The following is a 15,262-nucleotide window of genomic DNA, read 5'->3' on the forward strand; positions in this document are numbered from 1 at the left end:
GTAAGAGAATAAAAAATAAAAACCATTTGGAGGAGAGAAAAACAAAAAGAAACCCTCCTATTCATGGAAGCCAAGCCTCAGTCTAGCAACCCCACCCGGGAGGCTGAAGGTTTTGTGAAAGCTGCCCTGCAACCCCCCCGCCCCTCCCCCCCCGGATTCATGATATCTGAACTGCAGCTCAGTCTTTGTTGTGTGTTGTGTGCCCACGTTTGCATTTTAAGCCCTGTGCAAAGCGACAGGCGTTTCCCTTCCTCCTCTCTGCTCGCCTGCACAGCCGCTTCTATTCAACAACAGACACCCCCTCCCCCTCCGAGCAGCCCTCGCCCCTCCTGGCCCGCGGGCCAAAGGGAGGGAGCGGCCGCCAGCCTCTGACCTCTTCTCTCCTCAGAGGCGCCGAGACCAGCCAGCGGGGGGAAGAGAAAGGAGGCTCCGCTGGAGGTGCCGGCCAGGGCTGCTTTCGGACCCCTCACGCTTCGGGCCGGAGGGAGAGAGAGCGAGCGCTGGGCGGGGGAGGAGGGGGGGAGGAAGGAAGAGCCGCTATTCCAGGGCCGCCCGGCGACGTTCCCGCCACTGGGGCCAAGCGCACGTGCCCGCCCACTGGCCGGAGGGGTGGCCACGCCCCCTACGCGCAAGGGTCCCGCGCCCGCCGCCTACGTCACAGCAGCGCGCCGGAAGCGCCCTCCCTGCGGAGCCGCGGGTGGGGGGGAGATCCTGCGGCGGGGATGCTGTTCTCGCTGCGGGAGCTGGTGCAGTGGCTGGGCTTCGCGCCGTTCGAGCTGCTGCTGCAGGCGGCGGCGCTGCTGGCGACGTCGGGTCTGCTGGCGCTGAAGGTGGACGGCGCGGCGGCCGGGCTGAGCTGGTGGAGCGTCTTCGCGCCTCTCTTCGCCGCCGACGGGCTGAGCACCTACTTCACGGCCATCGTGTCGGTGCGCCTCTTCCAGGACGGCGAGAAGCGGCTGGCGGTGCTGCGCCTCTTCTGGATCCTGACGCTGCTCAGCCTCAAGTTCGTCTTCGAGATGCTGCTGTGCCAGAAACTGGGCGAGCAGAGTCACGAGCCGCTCTGGTACGGGCTCATCATGTCGCCCGTCTTCATCCTGCTTCAGCTCCTCATGATCCGCGCCTGCCGAGTCAATTAGCAGCAGGAGAAGGAGGCGCCTTGGCAGGAACGACCAGGCCCCTCTCGACCGGGACTCCACTGGGAGGCTGTCTGACCGGCTGCGCCTGCTTCCTGACAGCCAGGACCGCAAGGAAGGCCTCTTCCTGCCCTCCCAGGCAACACTTCTTGTGCTCTGGGAGGTATGGCAGCTCCTTATCCTGTTCTGCCGTTGGACTCTGATTTCTGAGGGCCGAAACATCTAGGAGAGCTCTGATTAAAATCAAGAATAAAAAAATGTAAAGCCAGTATGTAAGACTTTTGTTTTTCTTCCCAAGGCTGAGATTTGGTTTTTAAACACTGAAAGGAAAGCTGAGGGTGTTTTGAGAAATAACTGACAGCAATGTTTGAAAAATGGCAGGCAGTTTTATGCATAATTCCTTTTGCAAGGGTATACTTCCAAGTTCATTGCTAATGGCACACAAAGTGAGCAGGGCTTCTTGCGCTGCTTCCCCTGCAAGAGAGAGAGAGGGTGAACTCCAATGAAACCGATGGCATTCAATTACAAGTATGTAGCTGACAATGAAGTAAGTGCTTGTCGGCTGGGTCATAGTCCAGCAGCCTTTCTAAAGTTGCACATTGTCAGGTGCTCGAAACAACCAATTTCAGGATTAAGGATTTGGATTTGGCCCACGTGGACAGCATGGAGAGATTCAGATAATAAATGCCATGATCTGGATTGCTGAAAAAGTGCCAGTGGAAAAAATGTGAATAAAATAGATGAGCAAATATCGCAGTGTTAAATACAGTTATATAACATGGATAGTTTGCTTCTGGGTGTAGTGTCTTGTGTTTGGGCAATAGGCTGACTCATGGCCCACTGGAACATAGTATATTTAATTAACCAAATTCCCTGGACTCACAAAACACCCACCCTAAAAGCAAACTAAACCATATTTAAATTTGGCCGGACTGGTCTTGCTGGCAAACCTACTCTAGACTTATACTCGTATGGCAGCTTCCCTAAGAGCGTGTGGAGACGGCCAGACACGGGGGGCGGCGGGGCGTCTACCCTATAGCCCTCAGAAGGGCCGCAGGGGAGATTCCGGAGACGAAAAGGCTGCCAAGTCGCTCCCCGGGAGCGCACTCTTGCCTGACTCCAATTCCCAGAATCCCCAGCATGCGGGAGCAAGGCCCCGGCCAATCGTTGCGAGTTTCTGCAAAAGACGCGACTCCTGCCCAATAGACCTCGCTTGCGCGTGGGAGGGCGTGGATCCTTCGGCTGGGCAGAGCCATCCCGCTTCCCGTCCAATGAGTGACGCTGCCGATTGCGGCTCCACGCTAATATTCGGCCACGCCGCGAGACGTCGCGACTGGCTAATCGCGGGGCCGCCTTTCGTGCGCAGAGGCGGGATTCCTCCGCGACAGCCAATCGGATAGGCCGCTCCGCCGGGGCGTCTCCTCCGCGGCTGGTGGGCGGCGCTATCGCCGGCTGGCCCAGGAAGTCGCTGGAGGAGGAGGCGGCGGCGGTGCGGCCGGTCGGCCAGGTGGGAGGCTGCCGGCTGGCAATGAGCGGCCTACGGGAGAGCGCGGCGGCGGCGGCCGAGGCGCCGGCCTGGAAGCTGGCCCTTCTGGAGCGGAAGCGGGCCAAGCTGGCGGCCGGCATGGGCCTGGGACGCGGCCGGGGCTCTGCTCCGCGGCCCAGCCAGGGATCCGAGGAGCGCGAGGCGGGGGCGGTGGTGGCCGAGAGCCTGGGCCCGCTGCGGGAGAACCCCTTCATGCGCCTGGAGAGCGAGCGGCGGCGGCGGCGGAGGAGGAGGGGCGCCTGCGAGTCCCCGGGCCCGGCTCCCACCCGCTCCCCGCCAGCCGAGTCCCCGGCTGCCACCCGCTCTCCGCCAGCCGAGTCCCCGGCCCTGGCGCAGCTGCTGCAGCTCTACGGGGCCATGCCCGGCATCCGCACCATCCGCGCCGACAACATCCTCATCATCGAGTCCAGCGACGCGGCGGAGCCCGCGGAAGGCGGCCGTCAGAGGTCCCCGCTGCGAGAGCTGCTAGCCCGGCGCGGCCCCCCCTTCACCGAGATCCGCGCGGCCGAGGTCGTCGTCTACGAGCCCGAAGCGCCGCCGCTCGCCGGCTCCGATTCCGGTCTGGTCAGCCGGCTGCTGCAGAAGTTCGACCGCGCGGCCCAAGGCAAAGGGCGGGAGGGCGACGGCCCTGCCCTGCCGGTGCTTCCTCCGGCCGGGACCCTCGCCGCCCGCCGCGTTTTCCTGCAGAAGATCGGCTCCAACTCCTTCGTGGTGAATCCACGGGGACACCGCCCTGGCCTCGCAGCCGCCTCTGCACTCAGTAACAGGTGTGCAAATGAGGAGGAGGGCACTGTCCCTCCACCGCCTCCCGGCAGTCCCGGTCAGCACGATGTGGCTGCCATCTCCAACGCCGTGCCATCCTCTGGGAGCCCCACACCTTCCTCTCCGCCAGAAGCTGAGGCAGGGAAGCCAAAGTCCGAGGCTGCTGCTGCTGCCGCCCTTGTGACCTCGCCACAGCCGTCCCCACCATCCAGTGCCACTCCAGCCGGCCAAGCCTCAGATGGTCCTCCCCGGCCCAGCCCGCTCTTCAGCTCCAGCTGCTCCTTTGAGATCCGCCCGGCCCCGAAGCCCGATCTCGACGCCATCCCTGCACACGACCTGCAGGCGCGCGCCTTGGCCAGCCTGCGGCTCAATTCCCGCAACTCCTTCCTCTTTGTGCCCCATCGGAAAGAGGTGCCCCCTGACCCTCCTCGGCCCACAGAGGCCCTTCCCGCTGCCCCCGAGGAGAAGTCGGCGGAGGCTCTGGTGCCCGTGACTTACATTGATGAGGACTTGGAAGCAGCCATGCCGCCCTTGAAAGTCTTCAGCCCCAGGCTGGAGGGTTTCCATGTGCCCCGAGAAGGTGCCTTGGCTCTGGAGACGGAGGAGCCTGCTTTGCCCACCCACAGGCTCCTTTCCACCGGCTCCGTTACTTGCACCAACACCTTCACCGTAGTGCCCAAAAGGAAGCCGCCCACGGCCGGCCTGGAGCCCTTCAGCAGAGCCTGGCTGCAGGAGGAGGAGGAGGAAGAGGACCAAAGGCAAAGGGAAGCGCCAATGGGAGCCCTCCCGCAGGAATCGGGTCGGGTCAAAAAACGTTACCCCACCGTCAATGAGATCGAAGTGATCGGCGGCTACCTTTCTCTCAATAAGTCCTGCATGAGCAAATCGGGTATTCAGCGCAAAAAGGTAAGCCAGTTGACATCTTTGCTGACCAGTCCTATTTTGGTTATGCTTCTACTGAACATTTGCGGAGTGCGGAGGTGAGCAGGACGTGACCCAATGGGGCCTCTCATAGGTTCTTTAGGGGGCCTTAGAACGGTGGGTTAAGCTGCCTGCATGAGCCTCTGTTCCCCCTGAGTAGCTCATGGTATAAATAGGCCAGTCTTTAAGGCGGGTGCAGAGCTAGCTGTGTGAAATAGCAAACAAGAACTTGGAAAGGTCATCTATCCATTGTGGATTATTAGGAAAGGACCCTCCTTGTCCTGGGGTGCTTTGGTCCGGTACTGTGATTTAGTGGTGGTGGATCCTATCCAAGCAAGCATTGTTTATGTTTAGAAAGTTTTTTTTAAATAGTGACCTTTTAAAGCTCTGCTTTTATTGGAGGATAAAAGTTTCTCTTGGGGAAAGAGTTATATACTCTACCCACACAGATCAGGATGGGGGACGTCATTCAAGGCTGAAGATGACACCAAAGAGATCTGCCGTTGCTGCAGGGCGTAGGTGGCTTCCTATCTTTTCACACTGGCCTGTTCCGCAAGATCACAACTGCTTAGAAACCGATGGGAGATGTAGGCCGATCGCTTTAAGAATCTTTGATCACCTGGGTCAGTGCTAGGCTGGGGTCACTTCCCAAACTCAAGTCCTGCCCAACCAAGGAGAGCCAGTTTCCTTCTGATTCATGCAGTTAGCTCACCATGGGTACGGATTCCTCTAACTGGGTGTGGCAGGCACAGGGTGGGAAAGTGAGGTAAAAGTGATCGGATTATTATGCAATATCCAGGGTCAGCCTGGAGGAGGTGAAGAGGAGGGAATTATTTATGTATACGTTTCCTTGCAGCTCAAGTTTCCTTTGAGACATTGCTGCACTGTTTCTTAGCTGGCATGGTCTTTTTTTTTGTTTTGTTTTTTGTACAGAGGTTCCTCGCCCGCCCCCGTGCCAACTTTTTGAGGACTAGTGCCAGTTTTTCTTTGTCCTTCAACCGGCTGCCTATTATGCTCCCCTTCCTTCTCCAGCTGTGTGGAACGGAAGAGCTTCCCCCTGTCCAGCTGAGGTTGCCTGTTATATAAGTTCGCCAGAGGGAAACCTGCCTCTTCCCCCCCCCCCCCCTGCCCCCAAGTGTTTGTGCTGCTTCTGATCAGCTCCTGCAAGGCTCTTGTCAGTTGCTGGCTCTTGGCTTGGGAGATGAGGTTGCTGTCAACCAAGAAAACACAGGGGCATTGAGAGGAGGAGGGTCCTGCTGGAAGAAGAGCTAGAAGAATGATAAAACATTCCTGGAAATTACTTTCATGCCCACATGATACCTATTGGCCAGAAAATAACCTGCCAACTTCATTCAAGGAGGACTAGTTTCAAAGAACTGCAGTTAGTTCTTGGTGATTAAGGTTGCCCTTCTCTTGCCCTTCTTCCTGGAGTTCAAGTAGCCATTGTAGTTCCTGGCAGGAGCTCTGCGAAGGAGGTGAAGGAGAAAGAGAGGGGCCGTGCAGAGTCCTCCCAGACTGAGCATGTGCTTGGACCCAAGACCCCTCACTCCTGGTCAACTGTCTTAATCTTCAGGCCACCCTGGTGCAAGGTGCTTTAAAGTAAAATTTGGTGGACTGGAAGTTGGCCACAGTCAAAACAGTTTTAACTTGCTTGCTGTTCAGTTTTAATCAATATTTACAGTATCGTCTCTTTTGGGGAGATGCTTTCTGAGTTAGAAAACGTCTGTGTGTGTGAGCAAACTTGCCTGAAATGTCTGAAACTTGGATCTCCCCAGCGGCACCTGATCCTGCTCTGCTTGCAGGATCCTTCAGGGTGTTGATTACAGGCTGAAAGACAATCACTTTAAGGGCCTTCTTTCTTGCACAGAGACATTCTGGCATTTTGGCCCAGTGTTGGCTTGCATTTGATTGCAAAATGATGATCCAGGGAGAGATAAATAAGGAAACTCCTGGAAGTAGCGGTGAGAACCAAGGGAAAATTGGCTTCTGCACAGATGATGACAAAATAGTTTTCCATTAGACGCTGCAGAGGCTACACAAACAGAAAAGCTTTTTGTATGAATCATTCACAGGCTTTAAGCTCAGCGCCAAGCCTGCTTTCCTCAAGTTCTAGTTCTGTCTTGTGGAAAAGGGGGCATTTGGCCATTGCCACGAGGACCTCAGACGGCAGCTTGTCATGTATTTTCCATAGCTGGAGGACTGGCCTCCTGCTTTTTTTCAATGGTTGAAATTGGATTAAAAAGTGAAATGGGCACAAGTGAGCATTGTAAGCTTCTCTGCTGATGTTTATTTTAAACAAGATTGCTTTTGTTTGGAACATAAGTTTATTTATTTTTAAAGTAGCTGCTTTAAAACAAGACTCTTAATGGCGACAGTGAAAGATGATGGGAGGTTCTAAAATGGAGCAAAAGTTATTCGTAGTTTGGCCCAGTGGTTAAGGCACTAGGCTGGAAAGCAGCAAACCCTGAGTTTTGCGTCCTGTCCTATATGGGAGACTTTGGGCCAGCCCACCTCACAGAGGATTATGGTTATGGGGGAAATAGGAGGAGGAAGGTAATGTGTTGGATATGCTCACTGCTTAATAAATATGGGAAGGTGGACCAGGAATCTGCTGTATCCTCTTGGGAAACTTCCTGAAGCATTCCAAAGGGCCCCTGTCTGCCTGTTGGTTCCCACTGAGAAGCGAGGCTTTGCCTGGCCTCGTCACCAGTTGACCTAGGTGGCTATAGAAATCAAACGAAAGTACGGAAGTATTCCAGCTGGAAAAAGCTAGAGGTTTTGAGACTTGAGGTGGAATTGCAAAGCAGCTTCTTACTGTTCCTTCAGATGAAAATATCCTTCAATGAGACCAACTTGCAAACCATGTTTGAATATCCATCTGAGGGCTCCTTAATGGAGGAGGAAGAGGAGGAGGAGGAGGAGGAGGAGGAGGAATACGCCACAGAAGTAGATGAGAAGCCCGCCTTCTGCATTCCTCGCCCAAACAGTGCTGTCAACTCAGGTAAGCCTCTCATTTTGTACCCCATTTCAAAACCTTTTGGGTTGAAGCTATGGCAGATTCCCCAATCACGATGACTCTTTTGGGACGGGAATTGGGTGAGGCAATGACACCATTATCCGGTACTTTCCACATTCAGGAATGGAAGTGGATATTAAGCACCTGCAGTTAAAGCACCAGCATCTCCAGTAAGATAGAAGGAAAGAAATTCAGGAAGTTGAAACTTTAAGCTTCCATGTCCATCTCAGTAGAGATTTTGCAGAAGGTGACGACTTTCCACCCTCTGGGATATCTCTGCTCATCCCATCCCATCTTAAGTCTTCCCCTCATGCTTCTACTGACTCTGGGCACTCATCCTTTCTGCTAGGTTTGACAGGTTACATCCCAAAGCACTCCCTGGGCTTCAACAAGTGGCAGGAGCAACTGCACCAGAAGCTGCCTTCAAGCACCGGAGCCCTTCCACAGGGGACTGACCAGCCCGACCAGCCGGTCATGGTAAGACTTGGGCAGGCGTGTTTTGCCTTTGTGCCTGCAACTTTGGAGGTGGGGGTGGGGTGGGGTATCAGTGGGTGGCAGCTTCTTAACGTACAAACAAAATAAACTTGTCTGCAATAAAGCAGAGGTAGCAGGCAAGGTTCTGTGCTTGCAGCACCTCAGAAGAAAACTGGTGCTACAGGTAAGACTTAGCATCAACGTCATTCCAGTTTTAAATGGCTGCCCTTTTTATGGGGCACAGGGCTCTGCTTCGTTGCATTTCTCTTCTCTGGAAAAAAAAAAGCAGCATGGCAGCTACCTTTTGTCTCCTCACAGCTCACCCCTTCCGAAAAAAGCCACCTGTCTGACTTCAGTAGCGAACCTGCCCTCTACTTCTGAGTCCTGAGCGCCGCTGAAGAAAGATATTCTTGGCACCTTTGCCCCACCAGGTACCCGGAGAGACAAAGGTGGCACACAAAGCCAAACTTCTCTTCCCTCCTCAGGTACTGAGATGCCCCGAAGGGCCTCACGTTCAAATGCACCTCTTGTTTTGGCAGCTTGGGTTTTTTTTACCTGCAGCCTTCCTGTACTGAGAAAAAAAACAAACCCCTGAAGTGGCCAGATGCTGAAAGGCCGCCAAATGCTCAGACTGCTGTTGAGCCCCTAGGCTGAGCTGCTCCCTCCAGCCAGATGTGCGCAAGATGGCTCAGCAACAAGCTGCTGCCGAACAAACAAGCCAGCCAGCTGCAACCTAATGGAAAATATTGTCTTGGGGCTGGCCTTGGGGAAATCACGTTCCAAACACTTAGCAGAAGTGGCCATTGAGTTTTTCAGCTGGGCAAATAATGACAAATACTGTTGCCTTTAATAGACTAACTGTACTAGTGGACTGTGTTACTTTAAGGAAAATTCCAGTTCCCCAAAGGGCCAATTGCAAATATGCGCCCTAACCTGTTGCTTGCAGTTCTGTGACCAAATCATGCAGGAGCTCAGCCGGCTCAGCCGTCTCTTAGACGCATCTAGTGGCAACTGGAATCCTGTAGAAAGTTGGCGATTTGTGATCCTTGTAGTCTTTTTTGAGCCACACACGCTTTCCTTGCCAGATGCAAAATGTTGGTAACCAAGGCTTTCAGCGTTCCTGTGCCTGAATGAAGCTCTAGCTCAGGGGGCCAATCCTTCACCTGCAGTGCCACTAAGTGCCCAGTTCTTAGAGCCAACGTTTTCAGCACTGACTCAGCTCAAGTCTGACTCTTGGGAGAAGGGATGGAGGCTCCTGGCTCTCCGATCCTTCCTCTCCAAAGTACAATGATAACCTTTTGCCGTCATATCTTCCAGAAAGCAGCTGGTCTGATCGTCTGAAGGATTATTATTTTTCTGATTAATTGGCTAGCACTGCATTCAGGTGGTGGAAACCAGAGTAAAACACTGTCACTAGCATTTCAGTAACACTCCAGGCAAGAGCCGAATGTTGTGTTTATGTCCGGGGCTCAGCCACATGTAGCCTCTGTGATGAAAGGAGCACGTTTTAAGCCTCCCGGGGACTAGGTGTGTCTCTTCTCTCTCTTTAGTATCTTAAATCAAAACAAGTTAATTGACTCTTGAATGTTTTGCACTTAATTGTTTATTAATGGAGGAAGCTGGGGCTTTGATCTTACACTCCGCTGGAGGAATGAATCTGCTGTACATGTTCCTCTTCCGCCTTTGAATGGTGTCACTTTGGGCTTCCCAGGTTCATTAAACCACACAAGTGATTTCTTCATGATTGTTGTTGAGTGATTTATTTGGCTGTTTTGTGCAGCTGGTATATCCGCGTGTGCAGAATTGCAACATCCCCATCTGACCAACGCTAACCTTCAGATTCCTGTAGCATCTGCCCCTTTTGCTGGATTCATGATCAGGGGAGCTGTGAAAGCATAGAAGGCTGGAGGGAAAGGAAGCCGAACAAATCTCTATTCGCTAGGCAAAAATAACTGGGCTTCAGAGGTTCCTAAGGCCAGGCCCGGCCTGCTTGTAGGCAGAACAAACACCAGGCAGGGAGGATGCCTACAGAGGAGCCTTCCTTGCTGTTTGTATTTACCATTCTGTGCTGCCAGGGCAGCCGCAGGTACAGCTTTCACCTCCTCTACCTGTCCCTTCGCTCTCCCTGCACTGCAGGAGCCTCTCGCCATTTCCAAGTCAGCTGCAGAGGCGGAGATGCCAGGTGTGTGTATTTTGCATCAGTTAAAGGTAGCACCCATTTCCCTAAGAGCTCAGGGTTGCCTCAAACTGAGATGGGTGGCAAATACATTTCAAAATAAATAAATAATGCCACGTCCCTTCTAAAGACGGGGTGGGGGGGTGGGGGGGTGGGTGTCCCAAAGAAAGCCAGGCAATGGTGCCACCAATGACGCAGCTGCTGGGAGCCCCTTTCCCCCTTGCTGCCCGCCCACCTGCTTTGCAGTGAAGGGGGTTGCAAAAGGTCCCAGGGGACTCTGAAAGCCCCCCCCCCCAAAGCTGCAGAAGAGTCTTTTGAGAAATCCAATAACTTTTATTTGGTGGTGGTCCCCTGTTCCCCCCCCCCCAAGAGCCCCTCAGCTGTCCTTGGCGGGGAGGCTCTTGGACTCGGTGGCCTTCGACAGGTTCCCGGCTTCCTTCTTCAGCACGTTGAGCAGCGTCTGCGAGCTTTCCAGGATCTGGGGCGGGCGGGAGGGAAAGGACGCCTGGTCAGGCCGGACCGCGGGAAGGGGAGGGAGGGAGGCGGGCGGGCGGGTAGGAGGGCGCTCACCTTCATGTAAGCCGCCTCGGTCTCGGCGATGGTCTTGTCGAACTCGTTGCGCGAGGCCATCTTGTGGGCCAGGGTCTCGTTGATGCGGGCCAGGCGCTCGGTCAGCAGGCGGAGGTCGCCCTGCAGCTTCGCCTTCTCCTCCTCCTCCTGCCGGATCTGCCGGCTCAGCTCGTCCCGCTTGGAGCACAGCTCCTCGATGCCTGCGGGGGGCGCCGCTCAGGGCTCAGGGACCCCCGCCTCGACCCCCCTCCCGACCCTCGCTTCTGCCTCCGCCCCCAGCGCCCCCTCCAAAGCCTTACACTTGACCAGCTCGTTGTTGTAGCTCTGCAGCGCCGCGCCTTGCTGGGTCATCGCCGCCGCCGCCGCCGCTCTCTCTCCGTCCGGCCGCCTTCCCGCCCGGCGGCTCCGCCTCCTCCTCCAACGGCCGCCTTCCCTCCCTCCCTCCCGCCCGCCCGCCCGCGCGATGGAGCTCTCGGCCGCCTGGCACGCCCTCAGCACCGGCCTGGTGCCGGCCGCCGCGCTGGGTCTGGGTGCGGAGGGCGCGGGGCCGGCGGCGGCGGGCGAAGAGCTGCGGGCGGCGGCGGCGGTGCTGGCGCGGCACGGGCTGCTGGCGGCGCTGGAGGAGTGGCTGCTGGAGGTGCTGCAGCGGGACCTGCAGGCCCGGCTGGCGCCCGAATTCTGGGGCCGGGCCGGCGGGGAGCCTCCGTGCTCGCGGCGCCTGCTGGAGGCCTTCGGGCTGCTGCGCCGCCGCCTGGAGCCCTACCTGCGCGGCCTGGGCCTGCTGGAGGAGTGGGCGCGGCCGGCGGGGCGCTGCTGCCCGGGCGGCCCGCGCGAGAGAGCCGGGGCCCTGCTGCGCGCCGTCCTCTTCTTCGCGCCCCCCGCCGACTTCCGCGAGGCCGTCCGCCGCTTCTACGGGCGCAGTTTCCGCATCTACATGCGGCAGCGCGGCGGCGGGGCCGAGGAGGAGGCGGGCGGCGCGGCCTGCGGCTGCGGGGAGGAGCGCTGCTGGTGCCCGCTGGCCATGGAGCAATTCCAGCAGCTCAACGCCATCCTGTAGGTAGCGGCGGGCGGGGGTCGGGAGCAAGGTCGCTGAGCGGGGCCGCTGAGCGGGGCCTTTGTCCCCCGCAGCCACGAGCTGAACCTGCTGGAGCGGGTGAGTGCCGACGCCGTGACCCACGTGCTGCACCGGATGATCGAGGAGCGCGTGGAGTGGCGCTGCCGGGGCGAGTACGAGCGCTCCTTCCTCGGCGAGTTCCAAGAGGTGGGAGGGCGGGCGAGGGGAGGTAAGGGGCGAGGGGTCTCCCGGCCCCGCCAACCCTCCTGACCCTCCTGCGCCCTCCGCAGTGGATCGAGAAGGTCATCGGCTGGCTCAGCAGAGTCTTCCTGCAAGAGAGCGCCGGGGCGTCCCTGCCCAGCAGCCCCCTGAAGCGCTGGCGGTGCCACGTCCAGAGGTTCTTCTACCGCCTGTATGCCAGCATGCGCATCGAGGAGCTCTTCAGCATCATCCGCGGTGAGCGTCCTGCCGGCAGGGCAGCCCCCTCCCCTGCAAAAACCCCTTCCTCACCCTCCCTCCCTCCCCGGCTTCTGCTCCAGATTTCCCAGAGTCGAAGCCTGCCGTGGAAGACCTGAAGTATTGCTTGGAAAGGACCAATCAGCGGCAGCAGCTCTTGACCTCCCTGAAAAGCGCCTTGGAACTACGGCTCCTCCATCCCGGTGGGTGACGGCAAGGCCCTTCCTTCTGCCCAGCGCCTCCTCCCTGGGGGAGTCTCGCATCTAGTGCCCCCCTCCTCCTCCTCCTCCTCTCTGTTTCAGGGGTGAACACTTCGGACATCATCACCCTTTACATCTCGGCCATCAAAGCCCTGCGGGAGCTGGACTCCTCCATGGTCATCCTGGAAGTGGCCTGTGAGCCCATCCGGAAATACCTGAGGTGAGGAAGAGGGGCTGGTTGGCCTTGGCGCCCCTCGGGCAGCCCAAGCTTGCTTTCCCTGATGTGACGTCGGGATGGCCGGCTGTAGTTTGGGCGGTACACCATCAACCGCTTCCCCCCAGGACCAGGGAGGATACCGTGAGGCAGATTGTGGCCGGCCTGACGGGGGATGCTGAAGGATCCGCTGACCTGGCAAATGAGCTCTCCAAAGCTGACCCGGTGACGCTGGAGAATGGCCAAGAGAGCGAGGACGAGGTGTCCGAACCTGAGGACTGGGTGCCCGATCCGGTGGATGCCGATGCAGGTGAGTTGGGGCTGCGGTTGGAAGACACTTGTGGGAAACGGGAAACGGGAAACGGGTCTGCGATGCTTCTGGTCTCTGCCCACACGCCCCCCTCCTACCAGGGAAGTCCAGTTGCAAGCGCCGCTCCTCGGACATCATCAGCCTGCTGGTGAGCATCTATGGCAGCAAAGACCTCTTCATCAATGAGTACCGCACTCTGCTGGCTGACCGCTTGCTGCATCAGTTCAATTACAGCGCCGAGAGGTGAGGCCCGGGAGGTCCCCTGAGGCAGAGCCAGCCGAGGCCTCCCTTCGCTCTGCTGCGGCCGGGGATTGTGGGGCAGGTGGAGCTTCTCTGCCAAGTCTCCCCTGCAGAATGGGAGCAGCAGAGGCCTTGGCAACAGCCCTTTTTCCTTCTCCTCGCTTCAGGGAGATCCGAAATGTGGAACTGCTGAAGCTGCGCTTTGGAGAGGCCCAGATGCACTACTGTGAGGTCATGCTAAAAGTAGGTGCTCCCTATAGAGACGTTGCCAGAGCACCCGGGGCCCTCCAAAGGCTGATTTTACTCGGCTGGAGGGGCCCACGGAAAGGCCTCGTTGTGGCCTGTCCAGCTGAGCTCGGCCGCCCCCGTTCCTTCCATCCCTCCCATGCAGGACATGGGGGACTCCAGGCGCATCAATGCAAACATTCGTGATGAGGAGCAGAAGCTGCCTGAGCAGGAAAGGCCCCCCTTCAGCCTTGTGGCCATCATCCTCTCCAGTGAGTTCTGGCCCCCGTTGAAGGAGGAGAAGCTGGAGCTCCCAGGGCAGATCAAGGAGGCCATGGAGGCCTACGCTAAGAAGTACGAAAAGCTGAAGGTAGGAGAGTCCTCCGTCTGCAGGGCTCACTTCTAAGATTCGGCTGCTCCTTTCTTGCCATCTTCCTCTCCCTTCGCCCAGGACATCCTGCCATGTGCTCCTGTGCGGAACAAGACACGTAGTAGTGGCTGGGGTGCCAGCCGGGAGCTTCTGGTCCTTCACCTGAGTAACCGTAATTCTCCCTGGTGGCTCCTTCACAGGCCATGAGGACCTTGAACTGGAAGCATCACCTGGGCTTGGTGAACCTGGAGGTGGAGTTGGCAGACCGTACGCTCTCCCTGTCTGTGTCGCCAGTGCACGCAGCTGTCATCCTGCACTTCCAGGGCAAAAGTAGGTCTCCGTGAGAGCCTCCAGCTCCTGCCCTCCTCCCACAAAGGGAGCTCCCAGTCTTCCCCGGATGCGTACCCGCACAGGTGTGGGTCATATGAGGCAACCGTGGGAGGGACGCATTGGGCAGTGTCAAGGTAGATGGAGGGGAGGTTCCCTACCAGGAGCTCCTTCTTGGGCCTCTCTACGCAAAGTACTGCCTCGGCCCCAAAGTCTTGGCTCCCTCCTTGGGGACCCTTCCTTAGGCGGCACTAAGCAGGGTGGGTGCCTCCTTTGCAGGTACCTGGACCTTGGAGGAGCTGAGTGAGGCACTGAAGGTACCTGCGGCCTCCCTGAGGCGCAAGATGACCCTCTGGCTGCAGCAAGGGGTGCTGCGGGAGGAGCCCCCAGGGACCTTCACGGTGATCGAGGAGGAACTGAAGGACCAGGCCGAGAAGGTGGTGCTGATCGATAGCGACGAGGAGGGGGATTCAGCCATGGCCTCCCAAGCGGACCAGAAGGAGGAGGAGCTGCAGGTGCTCATCTGGGGAAGGAGGAGGCCTCCCTCAGCGGACCAGGACTGACCGTCTTGGCTAAGGAGGGGAAGCCTGAGGGCATCTAGGGTCTGAGCACTGGCCCTCGATTGAGTGGCCCACCCTTGTCCAGCACAATGGTAGCTTTCCAGCTCAGGTCCGGCTGGATCCCAGAGGCACCTGAGCTAGAGCCCTGCTTTGTTCAGCCGCTGCCCCCATGCAGGCGTTCTGATCTTTGCCTCGGCTTTCTTTCTGTGTCCTTGTGTCCCCTTCACAGCTCTTCTGGACCTACATCCAGGCCATGCTGACCAACCTGGAGAGCCTCTCCCTGGAGCGCATCCACAGCATGCTGAAGATCTTTGTGATGACGGGCCCCATGGTGACCGAGATCGACATCCAGGAGCTGCAGGTCTTCCTCCAGAAGAAGGTCCGGGACCAGCAGCTCAGCTACTCAGGGGGCGTCTATCGCTTGCCCAAAAGCTGCAACTGATCTGTCCGCTCCTGGTGGCTTGACAGGTGTGGGCCACCCTCAGACTCTGGCCTGTGGTGCTGCTACCTTGACTTTTGACTGCTAGCAAAACATTTATTTTGGTGGATTTCCTGGTTCATAATAAAGTGGCTTCTCTGAGCCATGGGGACTGTGATGTATTTTTTCTCCGTGAATCAGGCTGGCTTGCTCCCCCTTGCAACTCGGTTCCTTGCCAACGTTTCCCATCAGCCCCTCTGCAGAAACTTTTGGGAGAGCCATGGCTGGGG

The 15,262-nt window shown here is 57.5% G+C and overlaps 5 protein-coding genes across 10 annotated transcripts in view; 3 read left to right on the top strand and 2 right to left on the bottom strand.

The window, feature by feature from the left end:
* The window catches only part of NDOR1 (NADPH dependent diflavin oxidoreductase 1), a 32,312-nt gene extending 31,549 nt beyond the window's left edge, over positions 1–763 (bottom strand). For 3 of the 6 annotated variants that reach the window (XM_081967419.1, XM_081967416.1, XM_081967418.1), the window contains exon 1: positions 374–565. The gene's annotated coding sequence lies outside the window, so the exon portion shown is untranslated. Of the gene's footprint in view, positions 1–373; positions 566–654 lie in introns of those variants that run through there. The other 3 variants (XM_081967417.1, XM_081967413.1, XM_081967414.1) reach the window with 2 other exon arrangements.
* TMEM203 (transmembrane protein 203) lies at positions 655–1,404 on the top strand. The gene has a single exon (XM_081967427.1). It carries the CDS (start codon positions 723–725, stop codon positions 1,134–1,136), a length of 414 nt encoding a protein of 137 aa, XP_081823553.1. The 5' UTR covers positions 655–722; the 3' UTR covers positions 1,137–1,404.
* A 1,116-nt stretch (positions 1,405–2,520) lies between these two features.
* TPRN (taperin) lies at positions 2,521–9,593 on the top strand. Its single transcript, XM_081967718.1, has 4 exons — positions 2,521–4,347; positions 7,189–7,363; positions 7,728–7,855; positions 8,171–9,593. The coding sequence occupies exons 1-4, from the start codon at positions 2,662–2,664 to the stop codon at positions 8,231–8,233; spliced, it is 2,052 nt and encodes a 683-aa protein (XP_081823844.1). The 5' UTR covers positions 2,521–2,661; the 3' UTR covers positions 8,234–9,593.
* On the bottom strand, positions 9,438–11,023 carry SSNA1 (SS nuclear autoantigen 1). Its single transcript, XM_081967729.1, has 3 exons — positions 10,898–11,023; positions 10,599–10,798; positions 9,438–10,506 (listed from the first exon to the last, which is right to left on the bottom strand). Exons 1-3 carry the CDS (start codon positions 10,947–10,949, stop codon positions 10,405–10,407), a joined length of 354 nt encoding a protein of 117 aa, XP_081823855.1. The 5' UTR covers positions 10,950–11,023; the 3' UTR covers positions 9,438–10,404.
* Positions 11,024–11,061: 38 nt separating this feature from the next.
* On the top strand, positions 11,062–15,134 carry ANAPC2 (anaphase promoting complex subunit 2; the record flags this gene model as incomplete). Its single annotated transcript, XM_081967717.1, has 12 exons — positions 11,062–11,651; positions 11,727–11,859; positions 11,943–12,108; positions 12,192–12,311; positions 12,411–12,528; positions 12,651–12,832; positions 12,934–13,075; positions 13,240–13,315; positions 13,464–13,667; positions 13,868–13,997; positions 14,274–14,509; positions 14,784–15,134. The coding sequence occupies 12 exons, from the start codon at positions 11,062–11,064 to the stop codon at positions 14,994–14,996; spliced, it is 2,310 nt and encodes a 769-aa protein (XP_081823843.1). The 3' UTR covers positions 14,997–15,134.
* Positions 15,135–15,262: the final 128 nt, after the last annotated feature.

Source organism: Natrix helvetica, assembly GCF_964273705.1.
Source record: "Natrix helvetica genome assembly, chromosome: 15".
Classification (NCBI taxonomy): Eukaryota; Metazoa; Chordata; class Lepidosauria; order Squamata; family Natricidae; genus Natrix; species Natrix helvetica.

What these genes read in the sequence shown, in the direction of transcription:
- TMEM203 (XM_081967427.1), top strand. Translation starts at nt 723, where the DNA reads ATGCTGTTCTCGCTGCGGGAGCTGGTGCAGTGGCTGGGCTTCGCGCCG.
- TPRN (XM_081967718.1), top strand. Translation starts at nt 2,662, where the DNA reads ATGAGCGGCCTACGGGAGAGCGCGGCGGCGGCGGCCGAGGCGCCGGCC. An exon ending in CGGGTATTCAGCGCAAAAAG is followed by an intron (nt 4,348 to 7,188) that starts GTAAGCCAGTTG and finishes CTGTTCCTTCAG; the next exon opens with ATGAAAATATCCTTCAATGA. An exon ending in AAACAGTGCTGTCAACTCAG is followed by an intron (nt 7,364 to 7,727) that starts GTAAGCCTCTCA and finishes CCTTTCTGCTAG; the next exon opens with GTTTGACAGGTTACATCCCA.
- SSNA1 (XM_081967729.1), bottom strand. Translation starts at nt 10,949, where the DNA reads ATGACCCAGCAAGGCGCGGCGCTGCAGAGCTACAACAACGAGCTGGTC. An exon ending in CAACAACGAGCTGGTCAAGT is followed by an intron (nt 10,799 to 10,897) that starts GTAAGGCTTTGG and finishes CGCCCCCCGCAG; the next exon opens with GCATCGAGGAGCTGTGCTCC. An exon ending in CCGAGGCGGCTTACATGAAG is followed by an intron (nt 10,507 to 10,598) that starts GTGAGCGCCCTC and finishes CGCCCGCCCCAG; the next exon opens with ATCCTGGAAAGCTCGCAGAC.